The sequence below is a fragment of the Triticum dicoccoides genome, chromosome 3A (genome assembly GCF_002162155.2).
Source record: "Triticum dicoccoides isolate Atlit2015 ecotype Zavitan chromosome 3A, WEW_v2.0, whole genome shotgun sequence".
Taxonomy (NCBI): domain Eukaryota; kingdom Viridiplantae; phylum Streptophyta; class Magnoliopsida; order Poales; family Poaceae; genus Triticum; species Triticum dicoccoides.
Window position 1 is genome coordinate 373,554,881 of NC_041384.1, and position 22,111 is coordinate 373,576,991.

The following is a 22,111-nucleotide window of genomic DNA, read 5'->3' on the forward strand; positions in this document are numbered from 1 at the left end:
TCCTAACTTTGGGAAAGTCATATTATTCCCTCTCTCATATTTTGATATCGGAAAAATAATTGAAGATGAAATAAATAAATCAAATGATCCTCTTTTCAAATTCGAGAAAACTCTCAAATATGAAAATAACGAAATCTCCAACTCTCTCCGAAGGTCCTTGAGTTGCGTGAAATTTCTAGGATCGACCAAAATCCAAGAAAATAAGATATGCATGATGATCTAATGTATAACATTCCAAATTGAAAATTTGGGATGTTACATCATAGATCGCACCATATCTAGTAAAGTACGATTACGACGTTCGGACACACCATTACGCTGTGGTGTTTCGGGTGGCATGAGTTGCGAAACTATTCCGCATTGTTTCAAATGTACACCAAACTCGCAACTCAAATATTCTCCTCCAGGATCAGATCATACAAACTTTATTTTCTTGTTACGATGATTTTCAACTTCACTCTGAAATTCTTTGAACTTTTCAAACGTTTCAGACTTATGTTTCATTAAGTAGATATACCCATATCTGCTTAAGTCATCTGTGAAGGTGAGAAAATAACGATATCCGCCACGAGCCTCAATATTCATCGGACCACATACATCTGTATGTATGATTTCCAACAACTCTATTGCTCTCTCCATAGTACCGGAGAACGGCGTTTTAGTCATCTTGCCCATGAGGCACAGTTCGCAAGTACCAAGTGATTCATAATCAAGTGGTTCCAAAAGTCCATCAGTATGGAGTTTCTTCATGCGCTTTACACCGATATGACCTAAACGGCAGTGCCACAAATAAGTTGCACTATCATTATCAACTCTGCATCTTTTGGCTTCAACATTATGAATATGTGTGTCACTACTATCGAGATTCAATAAGAATAGACCATTCTTCAAGGGTGCATGACCATAAAAGATATTACTCATATAAATAGAACAACCATTATTCTCTGATTTAAATGAATCATCGTCTTGCATCAAACAAGATCCAGATATAATGTTCATGCTTAACGCTGGCACCAAATAACAATTATTTAGGTCTAATATTAATCCCGAAGGTAGATGTAGAGGTAGTGCGCCGACTGCGATCACATCGACTTTGGAACCGTTTCCCACGCGCATCGTCACCTCGTCCTTAGCCAATCTTCGCTTAATCCGTAGTCCCTGTTTCGAGTTGCAAATATTAGCAACAGAACCAATATCAAATACCCAGGTGCTACTGCGAGCATTAGTAAGGTACGCATCAATAACATGTATATCACACATACCTTTGTTCACCTTGCCATCCTTCTTATCCGCCAAATACTTGGGGCAGTTCCGCTACCAGTGACCAGTCTGCTTGCAGTAGAAGCACTCAGTTTCAGGCTTAGGTCCAGACTTGGGTTTCTTTTCTTGAGCAGCAACTTGCTTGCTGTTCTTCTTGAAGTTCCCCTTCTTCTTCCCTTTGCCCTTTTTCTTGAAACTAGTGGTCTTGTTGACCATCAACACTTGATGCTCCTTCTTGATTTCTACCTCCGCAACTTTCAGCATTGCGAAGAGCTCGGGAATAGTCTTATTCATCCCTTGCATATTATAGTTCATCACGAAGCTCTTGTAGCTTGGTGGAAGTGATTGGAGAATTCTGTCAATGACGCTATCATCCGGAAGATTAACTCCCAGTTGAATCAAGTGATTACAATACCCAGACATCTTGAGTATATGCTCACTGACAGAATTGTTCTCCTCCATCTTGCAGCTATAGAACTTATTGGAGACTTCATATCTCTCAATCCGGGCATTTGCTTGAAATATCAACTTCAACTCCTGGAACATCTCATATGCCCCATGACGTTCAAAACGTCATTGAAGTCCCGGTTCTAAGCCGTAAAGCATGGCACATTGAACTATCGAGTAGTCTTCAGCTTTGCTCTGCCAGACATTCATAACATCTGGTGTTGCTCCAGCAGCAGGCCTGGCACCCAGCGGTGCTTCCAGGACGTAATTCTTCTATGCAGCAATGAGGATAATCCTCAAGTTACGGACCCAGTCCGTGTAATTGCTACCATCATCTTTCAACTTTGCTTTCTCAAGGAACGCATTAAAATTCAATGGAACAACAGCACGGGCCATCTATCTACAATCAAACATACATAAGCAAGATACTATCAGGTACTAAGTTCATGATAAATTTAGGTTCAATTAATCATATTACTTAAAGAACTCCCACTTAGATGGACATCCCTCTAATCCTCTAAGTGATTACGTGATCCAAGTCAACTAAACCATGTCCGATCATCACGTGAGATGGAGTAGTTTCATTGGTGAACATCACTATGTTGATCATATCTACTATATGATTCACGCTCGACCTTTCGATCTCCGTGTTCCAAGGCCATATCTGTATATGCTTGGCTCGTCAAGTATAACCTGAGTATTCTGCGTGTGCAACTGTTTTGCACCCGTTGTATTTGAACGTAGAGCCTATCACACCCGATCATCACGTGGTGTCTCAGCACAAAGAACTTTCGCAACGGTGCATATTCAGGGAGAACACTTCTTGATAATTAGTGAGAGATCATCTTATAATGCTACCGTTAATCAAAGCAAGATAAGATGCATAAAAGATAAACATCACATGCAATCAATATAAGTGATATGATATGGCCATCATCATCTTGTGCTTGTGATCTCCATCTTCGAAGCACCGTCATGATCACCATCGTCACCGGCATGAAACCTTGCTCACCATCGTAGCATCGTTGTTGTCTCGCCAATCTTATGCTTCCACGACTATCGCTACCGCTTAGTGATAAAGTAAAGCATTACAACGCGATTGCATTGCATACAATAAAGCGACAACCATATGGCTCCTGCCAGTTGCAGATAACTCGGTTACAAAACATGATCATCTCATACAATAAAATTTAGCATCATGTCTTGACCATATCACATCACAACATGCCCTGCAAAAACAAGTTAGACGTCCTCTACTTTGTTGTTGCAAGTTTTACGTGGCTGCTACGGGCTTAAGCAAGAACCAATCTTACCTACGCATCAAAACCACAACGATAGTTTGTCAAGTTGGTGCTGTTTTAACCTTCGCAAGGACCGGGCGTAGCCACACTCGGTTCAACTAAAGTTGGAGAAACTGTCACCCGCTAGCCACCTTTGTGCAAAGCACGTCGGGAGAACCGGTCTCGCGTAAGCGTACGCGTAATGTCGGTCCAGGCCGCTTCGTCCAACAATACGCCGAACCAAAGTATGACATGTTGGTAAGCAGTATGACTTATATCGCCCACAACTCACTTGTGTTCTACTCGTGCATATAACATCAACACATAAAACCTAGGCTCGGATGCCACTGTAGGGTTTCGTAGTAATTTCAAAAAAATTCCTACGCACACGCAAGATCATGGTGATGCATAGCAACGAGAGGGGGAGAGTGTGATCTACGTACCCTTGTAGATCAACAACGAAAGCGTTAACTTGGTTGATGTAGTCGTACGTCTCCACGGCCCGACCGATCAAGCACCGAAACTACGGCACCTCCGAATTCTAACACACGTTCAGCTCGATGACGATCCCCGGACTCCGATCCAGCAAAGTGCCGGGGAAGAGTTCCGTCAGCACAACGACGTGGTGACGATCTTGATGTACTACCGTCGCAGGGCTTCGCCTAAGCACCGCTACAATATTATCGAGGACTATGGTGGAAGGGGGCACCGCACACGGCTAAGAATATGATCACGTGGATCAACTTGTGTCTCTAGGGGTGCCCCTTGCCTCCGTATATAAAGGCTCAAAGGGGGGGGGGCTGGCCGGCCAAGATGAGGCGCGCCAGGAGGAGTCCTACTCCCTCCGGGAGTAGGACTCCCCCCCTTTCCTAGTTGGAATAGGATTCGCGGAGGGGAAAAGAGGAGAGAGAGGAGGAAGGGGGGCCGACCCCCTCTCCTTGTCCTATTCGGACCAAGGGGGAGGGGCGCGCGGCCCATCTCTGGCCACCTCTCCTCTCTTCCACTAAGGCCCACTAAGGCCCATATACCTCCCGGGGGGTTCCGGTAACCTCCCGGTACTTTGGTAAAATCCCGATTTCACCCGCAACACTTCCGATATCCAAACATAGGCTTCCAATATATCAATCTTTATGTCTCGACCATTTCGAGACTCCTCGTCATGTCCGTGATCACATCCGGGACTCCGAACAACCTTCGGTACATCAAAATGCATAAACTCATAATATAACTGTCATCATAACCTTAAGCGTGCGGACCCTACGGGTTCGAGAACAATGTAGACATGACCGAGACACGTCTCCGGTCAATAACCAATAGCGGAACCTGGATGCTCATATTGGCTCCTACATATTCTACAAAGATCTTTTATCGGTCAGACCGCATAACAACATACGTTGTTCCCTTTGTCATCGGTATGTTACTTGCCCGAGATTCGATCGTCGGTATCCCATACCTAGTTCAATCTCGTTACCGGCAAGTCTCTTTACTCGTTCCGTAATACATCATCCCGCAACTAACTCATTAGTTGCAATTCTTGCAAGGCTTAAGTGATGTGCATCACCGAGAGGGCCCAGAGATACCTCTCCGACAATCGGAGTGACAAATCCTAATCTCGAAATACGCCAACCCGACATGTACCTTTGGAGACACCTGTAGAGCTCCTTTATAATCACCTAGTTACGTTGTGACGTTTGGTAGCACACAAAGTGTTCCTCCGGCAAACAGGAGTTGCATAATCTCATAGTCATAGGAACATGTATAAGTCATGAAGAAAGCAATAGCAAGATACTAAACGATCAGGTGCTAAGCTAATGGAATGGGTCATGTCAATCAGATCATTCAACTAATGATGTGATTCCGTTAATCAAATGACAACTCTTTGTCCATGGTTAGGAAACATAACCATCTTTGATTAACGAGCTAGTCAAGTAGAGGCATACTAGTGACACTCTGTTTGTCTATGTATTCACACATGTATTATGTTTCCGGTTAATACAATTCTAGCATGAATAATAAACTTTTATCATGATATAAGGAAATAAATAATAACTTTATTATTGCCTCTAGGGCATATTTCCTTCAGCTCCCACCATGATAAGCCATCCTTTGGCATATGTCGCACCCAACCCCCGACAGTACGCGTAATGTCTGTCTGAGCCGCTTCATCCAACAATACCGCTGAACCAAGAATCAACTAGTGATGACAAGCAATATGTATATACTCACGCCCACAACTCCTTGCATTCTACTCATGCATATAACATCTACGCATAGACCTGGCTCGGATGCCACTATTGGGGAACGCAGTAATTTCAAAATTTTCCTACGCACACACAAGATCCATCTAGGTGATGCATAGCAATGAGAGGGGAGAGTGTTGTCCACGTACCCTCGTAGACCGTAAGCAGAAGCGTTATGACAACGCGGCTGATGTAGTCATACGTCTTCACGATCCGACCAATCCTAGCACCGAAGGTACGACACCTCCGTGATTTGCACACGTTCAGCTCAGCGACGTCCCACGAACTCTAGATCCAGCTGAGTTTTGAGGGAGAGCTTCATCAGCATGATGGCGTGATGACGGTGATGACGAAGTTACCGACGCAGGGCTTCCCCTAAGCACTACAACGATATGACCAAGGTGGAAATCTGTGGAGGGGGGCACCGCACACCGCTAAACAATCAACTTGTGTGTCTATGGGGTGCCCCCTCCCCCGTATATAAAGGAGGGGAGGAGGAGGCCCTCCGTCCCTAGAGGGCGCGCCAAGGGGGGAGGAATCCTCCTCCTAGTAGGAGTAGGATTCCTCCTTTCCTGGTCCTACTAGGAGGGGGAGGAAGGAGAGGGGGAGGGAGAGGGAAAGAGGGGTCGCGCCCCCCTCCCCTAGTCCAATTAGGACTCCCTTGGGGGGGGCACCTCCTGGCTGCTGCCCTCTCTCTCCCCTAAAGCACACTAAGGGCCCAATAACTTTCCGGGGGGGTTCCGGTAACCCTCCGACACTCCGGTTTTATCTGAAACCTCCCGGAACACTTTCGGTGTCCGAACATAGCCGTCCAATATATCAATCTTTATGTCTCGACCATTTGAAGACTCCTTGTTATGTCCGTGATCATATCCGGGACTCCGAACTACCTTCGGTACATCAAAACACATAAACTCATAATACCGATCGTCACCGAACGTTAAGCATGCGGACCCTACGGGTTAGAGAACTATGTAGACATGACCGAGACTCATCTCCGGTCAATAACAAATAGCGGAACCTGGATGCTCATATTGGTTCCTACATATTCTACGAAGATCTTTTGGTCAAACCGCATAACAACATACGTTGTTCCTTTTGTCATCGGTATGTTACTTGCCCGAGATCCGATCGTTGGTATCTCAATACCTAGTTCAATCTCGTTACCGGCAAGTCTCTTTACTCGTTCCTTAATGCAACATCCCATAACTAACTCATTAGTCACATTGCTTGCAAGGCTTATAGTGATGTGCATTACCGAGAGGGCCCAGAGATACCTCTCCGATACACGGAGTGACAAATCCTAATCTCGATCTATGCCAACTCAACAAACACCATCGGAGACACCTGTAGAGCATCTTTATAGTCACACAGTTACATTGTGACGTTTGATAGCACACTAAGTGTTCCTCCGATATTCAGGAGTTGGATAATCTCATAGTCATAGGAACATGTATAAGTTATGAAGAAAGCAATAGCAGTAAACTAAACGATCAAAGTGCTAAGCTAACGGATGGGTCAAGTCAATCATATCATTCTCTAAGGATGTGATCCCGTTCATAAAATGACAACTCTTTGTCCATGGCTAGGAAACTTAACCATCTTTGATTAACGAGCTAGTCAAGTAGAGGCATATTAGTGACACTCTGTTTGTCTATGTATTCACACATGTACTGAGTTTCCGATTAATACAATTCTAGCATGAATAATAAACATTTATCATGATATAAGGAAATATAAATAACAACTTTATTATTGCCTATAGGGCATATTTCCTTCACTTATTGGCTCCAATAATTCTTAAATATTCCATAAAAAATCATCGTGAAGTTTCAGCTCATTTGGAGTTGTGCAGAATAGGTAGCTTGACGTAGCTTTTCCAGGTCCAGATTTCCAGCTACCGGACTTCTCCCTCTTGGTGTGTACCTTGCAAATTGTGAGAGAAAAGGCATTAGAATTACTCCAAAAAGCATTATTATGGATAAAACATTATAAATAATAGTAAGAAAACATGATGCAAAATGGACGTATCAGTCATCCGCCTCTTTATTGAGTCACTTTAGTGACCCAGTGAAGGAGCATAAAGGATTATGACCTTTTTCCCTAAAGGTGGTCCTGAGTTATCAAACCCACGAGAGGAAGTTCACCTTTAAGACAAGGGTTTCTACCAAGTTTTGCAAGAGAATTAAATTCTAGTTTCTGGACTGGATTGAAATCAAGTTACATAGTTGAACGCTTATAAATAGGAATAGGCATGAGTATGAGGACATATTCTTACAATCATATATTTGCGAACGGGGCCATCACGATATTTCTTTGTGCTCTGGAAGTCATCATCAAGATGTGCTTGCAACATTATCGAAATGGGGGATGTTTCCAAATCATGTCTTGACTGGCACGTGTCATGCATCAAGAGTTAGTTGTCCAACTAAAGGTCCTATTCGTAGCGCGGGGTTGCCTCAGTAATTAAGGCAAAATCAGGAAAAAAACATTAGAAGTTTAATGACTACACCTGTTGTATCCCTAGAGATAGGATTCACGCTATCGTACTAAATTTTTCTATCACTGGTGTATGGAATAGCGTTTCACGGTCTCTCTGCCCTTAGCATTGTTGTGGCTCGATCTCTATGATCTTGGGTACCTGCACATCGCAAACGAGACAAGAGACAACTACGAAGCAATTTTATTTCACACATACAAGATATCATTATACCTTCATCGGTCCCTCCAACAAATACATAGGGTTGTAGGGATATGCCTCAACCCATGACCTTACCGAATTACTCACACATAGCTATCAGACCGCAAGAAGAAATCATTGAAGAACACATCAAGAAGATCGATTGATATATGTCTTACTGTAGTTGTCGGATGAGATATAGGATTACAAGGTGTGGCTAACTAGGATGAATGTTGTGGTGATGGTGATGGAGATGCCTATGAAGATGGAGATGGAGATCGAAAATGGTGGTGGCTAGGGTTGTTGGATGCCGAAGATGGAGGTCTCGGCGATGTTTTGTTGCCCTTCTGGTGCTAGCCCATTTATAAATGTTGTTGGGGTGGATCAGAGGATGCCACTGGCATGCCATAAGAGCACTCATACGAGTGTGTGCGCTCGTATGAGACACTGTCTTGCGCTCTGGTGGCTTTCTGCGCCTCCCACTTTGTCCCTCCTTATCTCCTCTCTACCCATTTTCATACACTAGATGATCCATTGCGCCAATTGGCGTAGAAACCAACTGCAACCTGCAAGTTAAGCAAAGTACATGAAACATAAAGTGGAAGTCAAGTGAACTATTTGAAGAGACCAACAAACCAACTGTTACTCGGCAACTAAATGAACTATTTGAAACATAAAATGGAAACTAAGTGAACTCTTTGAAGAGACCAACTACAGCTTGAAACATAAGCGAATTGTTTGAAGTATTTTATTCACAATTGTCTAAAAATAATTAAGTTCATACTTTGTTTCTATTCGCCTCAACAATAATCATTACCCATAGTATTCGTTAATAAAACTATTTGAAGGATTTTGTCCTCAACAGTTTGCAAATAATTATGTTCATCCTAACAATCACTGATAGAAACACAATGTGAACGTTGGGCTTCTTTTGCTTGTGTTTTTGCAACCTGCAAGTTAAGTGAACTATTTGAAACATAAATGGAGATTAAGTGAACTATTTGAAGGATGTTTCTCTTGAATGGTCTGGAAGTGGTTATGTTTCTATTGTATTTGTTTCTACCCGGTACAATTACAAACCACAATTAACGATTGGCTTAGAAAGTTAGCTAGTCTATGCTTAGACCCAGTGCTTTCAAGAGGAACTTCATTAGCCAACAACCGGTATTCGAGGAGAGCTTAGCCAAGGATCTGCAAGACGAAATGTCATCAATGAACAGGAAAAGCCCTTCGATGCCTTCCTAAAGCATGAGCATAACATTGACAACAATTTTCAAATGTGGTAGGATTGCTAGCACAACCGACCACCTATTGAAATATGGTTTCAAAGGCGAGGAGAGTACTCCACATATATAAATTGCAATAGGACATTCAAATAAAAGAACACAATCACATTTCAAGATTCTAATGGAAATGCCAAAAATATCACAAGGCTCACATTAAAATATTGCAAGGCTGAAATTCAAAGATTACAAGATTCAAACTAATATTATAAAAAACTTCTCCAGTTCAATAATTTTGCAAAGGGATCAGCCACCAACAAGTCATGCATGGGCTGGACATTAAGACCTCTAATTAAGTTGGTTCTGTCGTTCCAAAATGCAATTTAGCTTATGCAGAATCTTTGTCATTCAGTCGTAGACTCTTGCGCTGATCATGAAGCCATTTTTCTCCACGCAAGAAACTTATGCTAAACCTCATTACATACGTACAATAAGATTCTTTTTTTAGGCTGAGGGTACAGATTCGGGATGGCTGAGATGAATCAGTGTCTTTGGCGGTGGCAACTGGATGTAACTACAACGAGCTCTTGCTTTCCATTTGTGTGGAGCTTGGCTTTCCTAGCTTCAATTTACACTGCAGACTGGGATAGCTTCTTGAATTTAGCTTCATGGACATCGGACGTTCCGGTCAACTCCAAGTGAGAAGTTTGTGGAGTTAAGAGCTGGAACCCATAGAGCAAATACTTCTATATTCAACTCCATGAAAGGATGTGATAGATTACGTTTTGAAGACGAAAGGTCGTAGAGGTCAAGAAAAATAGAGCTCACTATTTAGTAATCGGAGCTTATTTAGTTATGATACATGGGCAACTATGATTTCTTATATATGTGAGTTTACTAAAAAAAATGTAGACATGTTAGTTAATACTGATTACACGTTTTTTAGCCATATATTGTTGCTACTTTGTTTATGAGAGGATACATTTGTGGGCAAAAGGTACAAATTTGATCTCAAGGCGAAACTATTTCACAAACTAAACTGTTTTTGAAAATATTTCACCTAGCTGATCCCTAATGTGCAGCGCCTGATAGCAAGGCGCTGCACTCTACAGTGCACCGCCTAACACTCAGGCGTCATACTTGTGCATCGCCTAGCTGTAAGATGTTGCATAGTAGAGTGCAGCGTCTTGCTGTCGGACACTGCACAAAAGGGTCAGCGGTGTAAAATATTTTCAAAAACAGTTTAGTTTGTGAAATACTTTTGCTCTAAGGTTAAATTTGTCAATTTTGTCACACTTGTGCTAGTTGTTTGGGTTGACAATGTCTACATTTTTTTTCTGGCTTCCCCTTTGATTGTAGCCATGAAGCTTTGGTGGTGTCAAAGAGTTCATAGTGGAAAGTACTTTGAAGGAAGGCATGTCTTTGGATCCTCCCGGAAATTGATACTACTACTAGTACCGCTGGTGTACTAGCACTATAAGACGTTCCATTATTGCATGGGGCACCAGAACACGGAGATTTTCTTTCTACCTGCAGTAAAAAGAGAACACCTGGCCACCTACTGCTTACCACATGGTAACACAATTTACATGCTGAGTGTGTCACATGAAGCCCTATAGCTATAGATAGCATGCAGGCTCCAGTCACTAGCCAACTTTGGAAAATACGTCTCTATCTTTTTGAGGTACCAAATTTCCGCTGCACCTATGGCGGTGTAGGCAGGCAGGTAGGCACACACCCTCCTATGTGTTTCCCCCCTGCTAGTTCAAGTACCATTACTGTCGCTGCACGCTGCTGCACTGCACAAGCCAAGCAACATGACACCGTAGCTAAGCACGCCGTGCATCAAACCGGTCCTACACGTCAGGGCATCTTCCGGACATCATCGGAAGCCATTCAACATGATTCTATATCGATCGTTCGATGGTCTAGACACACTTTTTTCGATAAATTAGAGAAAATGTTAGGGCTTTGCGGCCATCCGGATCGCTGCCTTGCCCGCTCATGACTATCCTGGCTCATCAAAAACCCTTCTCGTTCGCCCATGTGCGTTCTCTTCCGGTGCCAGCTACCCACGTTCATGCCGTTGTAGAGCGGCCGCTCTGCATTAACGTCGGTCTAAAGCGGACGCGACCTCTCACTGGCACCGGTATTGAAGTGGCACGCTGGTCGAGAGAGATGTTTACTGTGCAGGGCGTGACGAATACCTATCATGCCCGTTCAATACTCGTCCGTCCGTATGCTGTCATTAAGCATGCTCGCCGGCCGAGAAACCAACTCCGGCGCCACGCAGTGACGCCCCTGTACACTTGACCTCATCGGAACCGCTATTCAAAGGCGGCCACACCCAGCTGAACTCCACATCACAACACATCCGCTCCACATCCTCCTCCCTTGCACCACATTCACCATGACCACAAGCGGGAATGCTCTGTAGGAGATCCTGTCGATGGAGATGAACGCGAGATCGCTGCCCTTGCGGTCACCTGGTAGAGCCATCGCGCCAGGCGGGTCGAGGTCGGCATGCCGGCCAGCTCCCCCAGCTCTCCAACGACGACCCCACAATGGAGACATGGACCGACCTTTGACATCGCGCCGGAGCCGATGCATGCCGACTTGAACATGGAGCTAGCGCATACGCATTACGACGCCGATGTGGCAGATGAGGAGCAGCCTACACCGACTCCTATGCTGGAATTCCGGCAGATGCAGGAGGGGCAGAAGTACAACCTGCTCCTCCTCGAGCAGTACCGGTTGGCGGAGGGTCAAATTTACAGCGAGCGCGCAAGCGAGAGGGTTGTGGCTGCCATAGCAGCCGGCAGAGCAGCTGGTGCTCTATGAGGCGCGCGTGCTCAACACACGGCCGTCCATCTTTTGTGGGCGCATGTGGCGGGTGGATGGTGATGGACCGTCCACGTCCATCATCGACCTAACATCCACCAGCACCGACGACAGACATGTCGCAAACTCCTCCAAAGATGAGTAGGGCATGGGAGGCGGCAGGCATTATCTCCCAAGTGGGTAGTCTCTCACCATGTTCTACTCTTCCACGCGAGAGACCGCACCTTCATCTCACGGGTCTTAAACCCCCGTCGCCGTTCATGGAGACGACAGATGGATGACGTGGTCGCTAATGTGGAATACAAAGGAAGTGGACAATAGCCGCCGTCATAAGATAGCTTTATGACCCGGCTGTTTTTTGTACTAAATGTTTGAAATATAATGAAAAATGTTTGAAATGTAATGAATTTTATCTAGTTTATATGAAATCCGCCATGTTTTCATGAATTTCGTCCGGTTAGTTCAAACAATGGCCGAAATGTATGCAGACAGTGTTGGATGACCGCCTCCCGCATCCTTGTCCGCGGGGTGGCACTCCCCTGTCCGCGGACGGATGTAGGAGTATATTTGCGGGTCAGCCTTGGAGATGCCCATAACACAGTCCGAACATTTTTGTATCATCCAACGCCATACATTCTTACTTTGGTAAGCGTAAGCATTACACGCCCTACAATTTGGATGTGATTCATGATCACAATGCGAAGTCGTTACTTCATCGGTGGTACACCATTTCAAACATCGTCATGAATACTTCGGTGTGATGCGCAAGTGAAAAGAATGGGGCCAACAGGGGTGTCAATCACGGAAATTGTAAGTTTTGCTTCTTATTATTGCATGTATTTGTCAATACTTTAATTCACTCAATGTTGCTACTTGACGATCATGTCATTAGGGCAAGCCCTTCACTTTAATGCATTATTGGATGAAGCTCAAGGGAGAGTTCTCTGGGTGAGCAACATGCATCATTGAAGAAGTTCAAGAAACGTGAAGAGAAAGCTTGAGATGAAGGTCACTTTCGAGGAGTATCGTTAAATTTAAGATTGATGCATTTTAAAAACTTATTGAACATCCAGTGCTTTTATTAAAATTTAAATTTATGGTTGAATTGCTATGGGTCAATTATTCAAAGTGGACAACATTTATTTTAGTTTTTTTAAAGAGACAAATATTTGATGCACCAGGTTACATGACTGATTTCGCTACCACGGTCCATGGACATGTATGGTTTAGGTTGTGTTTTTTGATGCACTGCATTTTAAAGCATCGTGTGCTTGTGGACGCACCGCGTGTGTTTGTGGGCACTGACCCTTTACACATAAAAAATTGTCTGTTGTGTCCAAGTACCTCAAACACCATACCTTAAATCCATATATACAAGCCATGCAGAATAAGAACATGCGTACTATGTAGGTATTCTATCTAGTCATCGTCAGAGATGTCCACGATCTCCGTGCCCGGCTTCGGGTAGATGGGCAATTGCGGCAATTCCGGCTCGTCGTTGGACGAACTAGAGGTGAAGAGCTCGTTGATCTCCACCCTCTGTTGTCGGATGAAACGTCGGTTGGTCTCCACATATACTTCATCCTGGATGGGCTCGAGGATGGCGGTCTTCTCTACCATCTCCTTCGCTTGGGTGACCTCGAACTTCGTAATGGTGTCCTCCATGGCGAAGCCCGTAGTCGGCTCTGCCTCTTTCTTCGGCGCCGCCGCATCGTCCTCCTTTGGATTTTTCCCTCCATGGCCTTGGGGTCCTGCTCCGCCTCTCAATGCAGCCTCCTGCTCTGCCTTTGACGAATCCGAAGGAAGGCCGACAGTGACACGAGCAACGCGCCTTGCCCGGATCTCCTCCTCGAGATGCAACCGACGTTCCAGCACAAACATGGCGTAGGAGGTGATCCTTTGTCGGGCCCTGGCTAGCAGCTACGACAAGCGGATGGAAGCTGGCAGCGCGGGTGGGAGGGGAAGGGAAGGAATGAGGACGGGCTAGGGTTGCGTTGCCGCCGTCTGGCTTGAATATCCAGACTTGCTCCCTGAACCGGCATGCCGCATCAGCGCCACACGACACGGAGTGGAGGAGGCGTCGTCGGACCAACGGCCGCTCCGTGTCCCCACGTGGGCCCTAGCGATCAGTCCATTGTGGTGGACGCATTCGTCCCATATCCATCCTAAATATGGATCGGGTATATAAGTGCGAGTCAGTCTGTGCGTTTGAACCAAATATGAAGCGTTCAATTGGGTGCGGTTTTTGCATCCCAACAATAACCCGGACATCCCGCCTGGACGTTTGGGGCAGGTAATGGTTTTCTCGTTGTAGATGCTCTTAGATGCCAAGCCTGTATAATCATGGTGTTTCTCTATAATTATTGCTTAATCTGGCTGTTCTAGTTGACATGCACGTGTTAGCACAGAGAATCCAAGAAGAGTCCATCGTTCTGTGACGGTACTTCGCTGCATCTCACGGGATCAGAAAACCGGAGTTTTTCCCTCAAGAAAAAGAACCGGGTTTTTTCCCTCAAGAAGAAACGGGTTTTCCCTCAAGAAAAAAAGAAACCTGGGTTTATTCCATGACCTAATTAGAAATTACTGCATCATTCTAACTTCATGATGATCTCCAATATGTATCTTCAAATTTCAAGCACATGTTAATACAATTGTGCATTTTATATTAAAAATAATATTTTCATGACAAATTTAGTGTTATTATGATATTATCATCGCTTTTATCACTGTATAAATAATACAAATACGTTAAAAGTTTCTTTTTTTACCGTAGGTCATAGAAGCAAGCAAGCAAGCGGCAGGTCTCATGACCCATGTACATACTGGCCCGTGACATCAAGAGGATAGGATTTCTATTTGTGAATTATGAGCACCCATGATATGCATGCATGGGTCCAAGGTGACTCATCAAGAGAAAATAAAGAAGAAAAGGCAGATAAATCACATGGCATGGAGCTATGCATGTAGTATCATGCATGCATGCATGCATGCATTGTGGTTGGTATACAAGTATACATATACTCCCTCCGTCCGGGAATAAGTGTACATCTAGTTTTTGTTCTAAGTCAAAGTTTTTAAAATTTTGACCAACTTTATAGAAAATAATACTAACATATATGAAATCAAATTGATATATTATCAAAGTACATTTCAAAAAGAATCTAGTGATACTAATTTGATGCCATAAGTGCTTTTACTTTTTTCTAGAAAGGTGGTCAAACTTTTAAAACTTTGACTGAAGACAAAAGCTAGATGTACACTTATTCATGGACGGAGGGAGTATACATATGTACCTATACATCACAGTATTATTTTTATCATGACCAACATGCATGCCCTGTAATTGACAAAAAAAAACAATTGTTAAACCTGGGAATCTATGTAACATATCCATCTAATCTAATTGTTGTGAGAGGATTGATGGTCTATGGTGTACCAACCGAGTGGGTGTACAGTACAGTAGTGATTACATAAAGAAAAGCAGGAATTCAGAGAGGGAGAGGGAGGACGAGAGAGGAAGTATATCTACTCTACATTTGTAAGACAAAGGAAAAGACAGAAAGCTCAACATCGGTGCAGCATTGCTCCCAGCGTGGTTCACAATGTTATATACAGTCCGTGATTTTAGAATAGTTTCCACTTCTACTACTGTACTTTATTATCATCATCTTAAATAAAGTATATAATTACAAGAAGGACAGAAGAGTTGCCTTGTATTTTTAATTTTATTTCAATTTTGCTCTTGCATTTGCCCCATAGGCCATAGCTAGAGAGAGCATGAAGGGAAGGGAAGGGAAGAAGGCTCAACTGCTGATTTGGTCAGGATTTTTCTTCTTTTTGGCCCCTAAAGCAAGGAAGCAGATAAAGGAGGGAGAGGAGGGGTTTGGTTTGGTCGTTTGCTAAGCCTTCTTCTCCCCCTCCCCTCCCCCTCCCTCTAGCCCCTATGGCTGCCAGCACTGTGGCCTCTCCTTTTTCTCTCTCATGGGGGCCGTCATCTTCCAGCTTGCATAGCTCCTGATCTCCGTTCCTCTCTCTCTCTCCCCCCTGCACTGCCAGCCAGCTCTTGAATCCTTGCTGTAGTGTTCTACGCTTGTACTGCTGCAGGGAAAGAAAGTAGAGAGAGAAACAAGAAGAAAGGAGAGAAGAGGGAAGGGAGAGAATCTGAATTTGCTTTCCAGTCATTGACCAACCCAACCCCAGTTTCCCCTTGTTTGTCCCCTTCCCCTCCATCCTTGATACCTGTGTTATTCCCTGAGCTGCCGCCGCCGCCGCCGCCGCCTGAGGAGAGGGAGTGGCTCTCTGAACTCTCTCCTTTTGTCACTCCTGTCTTGCCTTGCCCCCATCCCGTTCTTCCTCCTCCTCCTCCGTTCTTCAGTTAATGCCCCCTCTGTGGCAGCATCAAATTTATTGCCACCCCTTCCTTGGGCCTTGGCTAAGTTGTGTTTAGACTTTAGAGGGAGAGAGAGATATCCTAAGGCCTGAATCAAATCCCTAGCACTACAAGTTTGCCGCTTTATGTATCATCACCATCTTCAGCAGCAGCAGCAGCAGCGTGGAGAAGCGGAAGCGGCAGATCAGGATCAGGACAGCAGCATGTCCAACCTCACCACCTCCGCCTCCGCTTCCGCCAAACCTCCTCCTCCTCCTCCCCCAACCCCGGCCTCCAACAAGCGCAAGCGAAGCCTACCCGGCAACCCCGGTAGGTCCTTGTCCTCGGTTTAATTTCTTGTTTGTTTTCTCAGAATTCTAGTGACGACGTGTTGCTGGACTGGACTGATGCGCATGTCTGTATCTGGAGGATCGTTGCATGTTACTAATCTTTGTCCGCGCGTGTTTTTCATGGAAACGGAACCCAAGACCCAGAGTCGGAGGTGGTTGCGCTGTCTCCGGCGACGCTGATGGCGACGAACCGGTTCCTGTGTGAGATCTGCGGCAAGGGGTTCCAGCGCGACCAGAACCTGCAGCTGCACCGGCGCGGGCACAACCTGCCATGGAAGCTGAAGCAGCGCGGGAGCAAGGAGGTGGTGCGGAAGAAGGTGTACATCTGCCCGGAGGCGTCGTGCGTGCACCACGACCCGTCGCGCGCGCTGGGCGACCTCACCGGGATCAAGAAGCACTTCTTCCGCAAGCACGGCGAGAAGAAGTGGAAGTGCGACAAGTGCTCCAAGAAGTACGCCGTGCAGTCCGACTGGAAGGCGCACTCCAAGATCTGCGGCACCCGCGAGTACAAGTGCGACTGCGGGACCGTCTTCTCCAGGTTCTTATCCCTTTCTTCCAATCTCGATCCACCTCTTGTGCTTCTACTATGCTATGCTATGCATCATGAAAGCTTTCTTCCCTGCAGTCTTGCTGATTTCTCGTTACTATATATTCTTGTGCCTTGGCAACCTAACCTAGCGAGTGCACTGCCTACAAATTACTACTACAGTAGAATTCAAGTAGAGGATCGTCAACATTAATTAATCTGAGAGAAGGAAGGAACTCATTGTGATTTGCGTTGGCGAGTCAGGCCAGATGGGGCAACGAACGCAGAAGAGGCATGGACGGATGCAAAGATGGACCACTTTTACGGCCGGGGGTCCTCTTTCTTTTTGTTTCGGACATGGATGAGATGAGATGAGCGGCTGTGCAGCTCGTGTGGAAGGAGAGAGGAGAGAGATGCTGTGATGATGATGAGGATCGAGCTTTGGGAGACGAGAATTCAGACATGTGAATCTCTTTGCAGAGCTGAGCTGCCTTTCCATCTCACTCCTCCTGCCTTAGCCTAATTGCCTATGCATGCTCACACTATTCTCTCCGTGCTGTCACTTCCATGCGTCCTCTCCTCCCTGATTCTCTCTCTCTCTCTCTCTCGGAGCTCACACCGCACGGCACGGCAGCGTCGCATGCCATATGACAACAAATGAACAAAGAATCAAATGAACAAAGAATCAGGGGAAAGTTTTAGCCTTACCTTTTCTCTTGCCCTTCCTTCTCGTGCTGCATTTCTTCTTCTGATGGCTTTCTTTGTTGCACTGCATTGCATGCAGGCGGGACAGCTTCATCACGCACCGGGCCTTCTGCGACGCGCTCACCGAGGAGAGCAACAAGGCCATCAGCGGGGGCGGCCTGCCACTGCCACCCATCGCGCACGCCCAGCACCACGCCATGCTCTATTCGCCGCACGATCTGATGCAGCAGCACCACCACCAGGAGCTCGCCGCGTTCCAGGACCACCAGCACCAGGTCATGCAGCAGAATTGCAACTTCGACGTGAAGCCGGAGATGCAGCCGTGGCCAACCATGCCCTACGACGACGTCCACCACCCGCTGCTGCAGCCGCTCTGCAGCGCCACCGCGCAGAGCTCCGCCACGTCCGTGCCGACGCCTACGCACCACCAGCAGCAGCAGCTTCCCGCGGCAGCCGCGCACCTGTCGGCCACAGCGCTCCTACAGAAGGCGGCGCAGATGGGCGCCACCATCGGCGGGGCCGGCGCTGGCGGGGCGGGAGTGCACTACACCCAGATGGCCGGCTCGGCGACCAGCGCGACCGGCAGCGCCACGTTCGGGCTCGGCCTCTCGTGCCTCAGCAACCAGCAGATGATGAGCCTCGCCAGGACCGCCTCCCAGGGCCGGAGCGGCGAGGAAGGCGGCGCCTCGGGAGGGGCCAACGACGGCATGACCAGGGACTTCCTGGGGCTGCGCGCCTTCTCGCACCGCGACATCCTCGGCCTCGCCGGCTTTGACTCGTCGTGCATGGGCGCCGCCGTGAACACGGCCGGCAACAACACCAACATGGCTCCCTGCTACGAGCCACAGCAACAAGGACAGCCGCAGCCGCAGCCGCCGCAGCAGCAGAGCAGCAACGAGCCGTGGCATGGCATGGGTAGCCATAGCTAGCCATGATGATAGTTGCATGGTCGCTTCTGATCACCGCAGAGCACTGCTTGCTGCTACCCTCTAGATCAGCAAGGGATGCGTTTTGAACTGGGTAATCTCTCTCTCTCTCTCTCTCTCTCTCTCTCTCTCTCTCTCTCTCTCTCTCTCTCTCTCGCACTCGTGATCTTGCAAGCTAAGCAAGCTTTGGAGTTTTTTGTGGGTAGAAGCCAACTGTAAGGTAAACTGGGATCAACGAAAAGCTACGTGAAAATAATACATGCATCCGTTCTCTCTCTCTCTCTCTCTGGCACTCAACAACTGGTCAGCTGCATTGCCTACGTACATATCTACTGTCTCCGTTTGCTGGGCAATATATCAGTGTGAAAACAGTCTTATATTTTGAGACAGAGAGAAGTACACACTCCCTCCGATCCATATGTAGTGCCTATAATATTTTTCAAAAGTCAAACCTCGCAAATTTTTATTAAGTTTGTGAAGAACATTTACATCTAATACACCAAACATATATCACTAAATTCATCATAAGATGTAGTCTCATATTATGGTGGATATAGATAGTTTTCTCAATAAACTTAATTAGTTAAAGTATAAAAAATCTATATGCATTACATTATGAAATGGAGTGAGTACATGTCTCATGGCCACACACTACAAGTTTTATATTCTCTGACTTGGGTAAAAGAAAGTTTTCTCTATCTGACTAAGGTACACGTCGATCGGTATATGTATAAGGAAAATCCAGATATACACCCCCCTTTAATACTAAACCAGCAACATTTAATATGTAACAAAGGGAGTACTTTGCTTCTTCAAAAAAAAGGCGCAAAATATGTTTGACAATACTATTTTCAAGGGGAGAAGAAAGGTGTATTTGGGTGAACTGAACTGAACTGATTGTGCTGCTTGGTGGTCACTTGGGAGCTCTTGCTAGTTGCTACAAGAGCTAAAATGCGGCCTACGATGATATCTGTAGTTTATTGATGCATGCATACGGGGAGTGTGTGTGTACTGTGTCGTGCAATCAGTCGATGTACTGTACCCGGCTAGCTGTGCTGGCTACTGTTCGTCCGTGACAAGGTTTTGTCTGCAATTGGTCGTGGGCCGGCGCATTATTCCATGCTTGAAATAAAAGGAGAAACTTTATTTAGTTTCAGATTTTTTAAAGATAGAAACACACACCTAATTATTAAGACTATGCCTGCACATATCTTTGGCTCTTGGTACTATTCTTACGTAGCTATACATTTCTTCGATAAAGGGTGCTCTTTATTTACGAATTTCGTCATGAAATAACAAGTATTTTGCTATAATAAGTCACTTTTTTGCCCTCTAGAAACAACCCAAAAGGTCTTGCCAGTTCTTAGTGTATAAATTTTCCCGCAAAAAAGTGTATAAATTTGTTATCATTTTGCAGCTGTGTAACTATTTAATTTCTAGTACAATTTATGGTATACACACTAGCACAGGTTGGTGAAGCATAACCCTAGCGCGAGGACACAAAATGAGTACCGACCCAACATCTGCATGACAAGGATGCACATTACCAATAAGAAAGAAAAAGAACCGTATATGAGTTAAAGCCGGAGGAACGACCCACCGCAGCAAAACAGGCGAAACATCAACTACTAGCACTGTTGTTGACAACATTTAGATGACGAGAAGGTTACCCAACAACAACGCCTTCAACAAAGAAACAATGCATGAATGTCGTCGTTGCTGGATTAAAGCACATGGACCAGGATTATGAGCTTTCACCCACAAGACACACAATGTAAGCTCCAGACAGTGCCTTCAAGGGAGCATAAACCGTCGTTGCCGGGTACAACCAGTGAAGGCCAGGCCTAGAGTTTTCACCGCGAAACTCGAGAGCTGGTACTGGAAGAACACCACCATAAATGAAGCCCCATGTGTTGCTTCCACAAAAGAAGTCCTGCTACAGTGTCCCGATCAGCGTCGGAATAACAGATCAGAGTGAACACCACATGTCGCTGAAGGGCAACGCAACAGAAAACAAAAAAAAAATCGACCTACACACCAGCCTAGGACAACTATGATGCGGACAGACGCGAGCGTGGAGGAGCTCCTAGTCGAGGAGCTCGGGCTGCTCCTTGGCAGCTCGGACACAAGGCACTGTGGGGACGGGCGACTGTGGGTTGCGCGTGAGGATGGTTGGGGGCTCTCTGGCTGTCTGATCTGAGATCAGGTGGCTCAGATCGGCAACTGGAGCTGATTGGTTAGCATGGAAACGGAGGCAGGAAGTGGCGGTGGGAGGATTTTTAGGGAGTTTGTCTCTAATTTTTAGGGTTTTGCCCTGAAATAAAAGGTTGTGTGCCTTTTATATAAGTAGGGGTTTGGGCTAGTTATAGATGGGCTTTTGGACAAGGGTAACACAGGAACTGAAGCCCGGTTAGCAATTATATTTAAAAACAATTTATTATTTCATGGCTACTACACACCAATGGATACCAAGGGTGCACAACATGCGGCTGATAACAACGTCATTATTTGATCCACCTAAGTTGGTCAATGAGCTTATTATGTTGTCCATGGAGGATCGTGCGTGGATCTCTCAAGTTTTCCTGCCTACAGACGCTCAAGCAATTTTGTCCATCTGGCTTTGCACAAGACAGTTCATTGATTTCTGGTCATGGGTACATGATCGAAACAGTGCTCTTTCCATACGCTCGGCATACCGCATGCTGGTATCAACTAAACTCCGTTGAGAAGCATGATTGGAAGGTCGTGTTGACAACTCAAATTCCGAGGGAGAAATAAAACCATGGACGAAAATGTGGAAGATTGATGTTCCATTAAAAATAAAAATAAAATCTATGGAGGCTAGCGCAACAGTCCTTGCCAACTTTAGACTTGCTCAAACAGCGAAAGATGGCAGTACAATCAGAGTGTGGACTTTGTGGCTCTGAAGATTCATGGCGGCATTCTTTGATGGAGTGTAACATGGCACACTGCATTTAGGCATTAGAGGATGATGATCTGGTGGATGTTATGATGCAGTGTAAAGAACCAGATGCAAAACGCTTATTTTCTCACTAATGGATTCTATACCGCATGAGAATTTCATGAAGATACTTGTAACACTATGGGTGATTTGGCATGCTCGAAGAAATGCTATGCATGAGCATGTATTTAGGGGTCGTTAGTGGCGAATTAGTTTTTCAAGAATTGTCGAAAGTAGCTTTAGATTTGCAAACCCTTGAAGCAACATGAGCTGTTCAAATACCTCCGAGACAACACCACAGA

At 45.6% G+C, this 22,111-nt stretch overlaps 1 protein-coding gene across 1 annotated transcript; it reads left to right on the plus strand.

Moving 5' to 3' along the window:
* Positions 1-15,135: 15,135 nt before the first annotated feature.
* Positions 15,136-19,126, plus strand: LOC119268235 (protein indeterminate-domain 7-like). Its single transcript, XM_037549820.1, has 3 exons — positions 15,136-16,670; positions 16,829-17,228; positions 18,001-19,126. Exons 1-3 carry the CDS (start codon positions 16,487-16,489, stop codon positions 18,848-18,850), a joined length of 1,434 nt encoding a protein of 477 aa, XP_037405717.1. The 5' UTR covers positions 15,136-16,486; the 3' UTR covers positions 18,851-19,126.
* Positions 19,127-22,111: the final 2,985 nt, after the last annotated feature.

Excerpts from the sequence above, each read along its gene's own strand:
- LOC119268235 (XM_037549820.1), top strand. The coding sequence starts at position 16,487 with ATGTATCATCACCATCTTCAGCAGCAGCAGCAGCAGCGTGGAGAAGCG. Across the intron at positions 16,671-16,828 it reads AAGCCTACCCGGCAACCCCG|ACCCAGAGTCGGAGGTGGTT; the intron begins GTAGGTCCTTGT and ends ACGGAACCCAAG. Across the intron at positions 17,229-18,000 it reads TGCGGGACCGTCTTCTCCAG|GCGGGACAGCTTCATCACGC; the intron begins GTTCTTATCCCT and ends CATTGCATGCAG.